Genomic DNA, 2287 nt, shown 5'->3' with positions numbered 1-2287 from the left:
TATTGTACCTGGAGGGACAACCACAGCCCTTGGGGGCACAGGGATCTTGGACTGCAAGGACTGCGTAGTCCACGGGACGGATGGATGGACGGACAGACGGGGCTCTCCAGCCTGCACAGCACTCAGTTTATTTCTCTCTAGCTAGGGGCTGTGTGACTGGAGGGCTCCATCAGGGCCCCCTCAGGTGCTCTCCTCCCCAGGCTGGGGGCAGTTCAGCCAGTACTGGGCGATGGAGCGGGGGTAGCGGGGCTGCACCAGGTCCACGCGCTTGGTGCGCAGGTTGACGCGGTAGTACTTGTCTGGGAAAAAGGGGAGATGGCTGTCAGGGCTGCCCGTCGGGACCTGCCAGCCCCCGCTGCCAGCCCTGGGCACGTCCCACCGCATCCCACAGCTCAGGGATGTCACAGAGCAAGGGGAGACCTCCCCCTGCCCCTATTTCCGCATCTCTCCCAGATCCTGCTGTCCCAAACTCACCTCCTACAAAGAAGTAGACGCTCTGGAGGGTCTCGCACTGGGAGCCCGACAGCCAGTCGCTTTCAACAGCCGCGGAGTCGGAGTCGTTATGCAGCCAGCTCCAGAAACCCAAATTCAGCGACCGGTGGTTCTTGTACCTCTTGCGCTGGCGGCGAGATTTCCTCCTGCGGGGCTGGTGGGAGGCCACGTAGATCCTGCCGGCCATGGCGGCGTCCAGCCGGCTGGGCACCCCCCGCCAGTCTCTGCTGATGTACCGCGGGCTGCTGGCCCCCGCTGCCAAGGGGACAGGGAGCGAGTGAGAGGGGCAGCAACGTACAGGGGGAGCTGAGCCCAGCCCCACAGACAGCCCCTGGCACCTGCTCTGAGACCCACAGGGATGCTCCAAAGGATCCCAGCCTGGATGGGAGCAGCTCCTTGTCCCACCCTTGGCTGGGATCAGCCCTGAGCTGCTGATAAGCCCCTTCTCCCCCTCTCCATCCTTCTTTTCTCTTGCCCTGGGCTGGGCTTTTCCTATGGCATCTCCAGCTCCAGTGGGAATAAACAGTCCCCAGCAGCGACGCTGTGGTGTAAGATGACTGGTGATGGGCTCGGTAGTGGGAGGCAGAAGGGCTGCAGAGGGTGGGATTTGGGATGCTGTGGGAGATGCAGCTGTGGCCTGGGGGGCTCCTGTGCATAGCCTGGGCTCCTGTGCATAGCCTGGGCTCCTGCCCAGCACAGTGGCTCATCCAACCTGTCTGTGCTCCCAGGCATCGCTTCCTCCTCCCTGGGTGCCTGCACCCTTCATGCCCTAGCAGTGTGGGTTATATCGGCACCCACTGGCCCTTTCCCCTGGGATTTGACCCAGCTCTTACTCATCCTGCCGCCAAAGAGGGCATGGAAGATGTCCTCCCAGCTGTCGCGGTTCATGAAGGCGTAGTGGTTGAAGACGGTGGAGGGGGAGGACTTCTCACAGTCGGCCTGCGTGGGCTGGTGGGCGAAGTCGTAGGACCAGTAGTACTTGTCTAGGAGAGGATGTGCGGGGCATTAGCGGGAGCCACGCACTCTAAGGGGGGCAGGAGCTAGAGGGATGTCCTGCCCATGGCCACTGGTGCCAGGCTCTGCCCGGGAGCTGGGGGGCTGCATCCCTTACCCTTGAAGAAATAGACTCTCTCATTGCCATGGTAGTTGTGCGCAGGGAGGGCGAAGGCTGCGTTGATGTTGTCTGGGATGCCTTCAAAGCCCTCGGAGATGTTGCGTGGGTACCCAGGATCCAGGGCTCCATCATCAAAGCGCCAGTACTGGCTGCCCTGGGGGGGTGAGGGACAGAGGGGGGGGTCAAAGACCCCACCCCAGGCGTGGGTCTGCTGGGTGGGGATAGGGTGGGTTGGGGAGTCTGTGCCGGCCACCCCTGGAGCACCCCCAACCCCGCAGCCAGGCTCCTGCCCACCTTGAACAGGTACGTCTTGCCCTGGCAGTTGATGCGGGTGAAGGCTGCATCGATGGGGCCCTCGATGCCCCAGACGTCGCTGATGAGCTTGGGGTAGCCGGGCCGCACACTCGTCTCGTCCAGCTCGTAGAAATACTTCCCTGGGGAGAGAGGGGAGGTGGGAGCGGCAAGAGGGACCACAGTCACTGGCATGGGGTGACAGCACCGTAATCTGTGCCATGCACCCGGGAAAGGTCCCCGAGGTACCTCGAAAAGCATAAAGGGAGCCGTTCTTCAGGTCGGTGAAGGCATTAAAAGGTTTCCTGCTGCACAGCTCCTCGGGTGCATCATCCACAGTGTCCCAGAACCCACCTGCTGTGGGGCTGGGTACCTCCTCTGCAGGCAGTG

At 62.6% G+C, this 2287-nt stretch overlaps 1 protein-coding gene across 1 annotated transcript in view; it reads right to left on the bottom strand.

Moving 5' to 3' along the window:
* Positions 1-112: 112 nt before the first annotated feature.
* The window catches only part of VTN (vitronectin), a 3361-nt gene continuing 1186 nt past the window's right edge, over positions 113-2287 (bottom strand). Inside the window, exons 4-9 of the mRNA XM_010182049.1 lie at positions 2147-2273; positions 1901-2040; positions 1604-1760; positions 1326-1475; positions 475-747; positions 113-299 (exon numbers count right to left, since the gene is read on the bottom strand). Coding sequence (XP_010180351.1) covers positions 181-299; positions 475-747; positions 1326-1475; positions 1604-1760; positions 1901-2040; positions 2147-2273 — 966 coding nt within the window. The 3' untranslated portion in view covers positions 113-180. The remainder of the gene's footprint in view (positions 300-474; positions 748-1325; positions 1476-1603; positions 1761-1900; positions 2041-2146; positions 2274-2287) is intronic.

Source organism: Mesitornis unicolor, unplaced genomic scaffold, assembly GCF_000695765.1.
Source record: "Mesitornis unicolor isolate BGI_N332 unplaced genomic scaffold, ASM69576v1 scaffold37053, whole genome shotgun sequence".
In the NCBI taxonomy this organism is placed as follows: domain Eukaryota; kingdom Metazoa; phylum Chordata; class Aves; order Mesitornithiformes; family Mesitornithidae; genus Mesitornis; species Mesitornis unicolor.
This window is presented reverse-complemented; position numbering and strand designations above follow the sequence as displayed.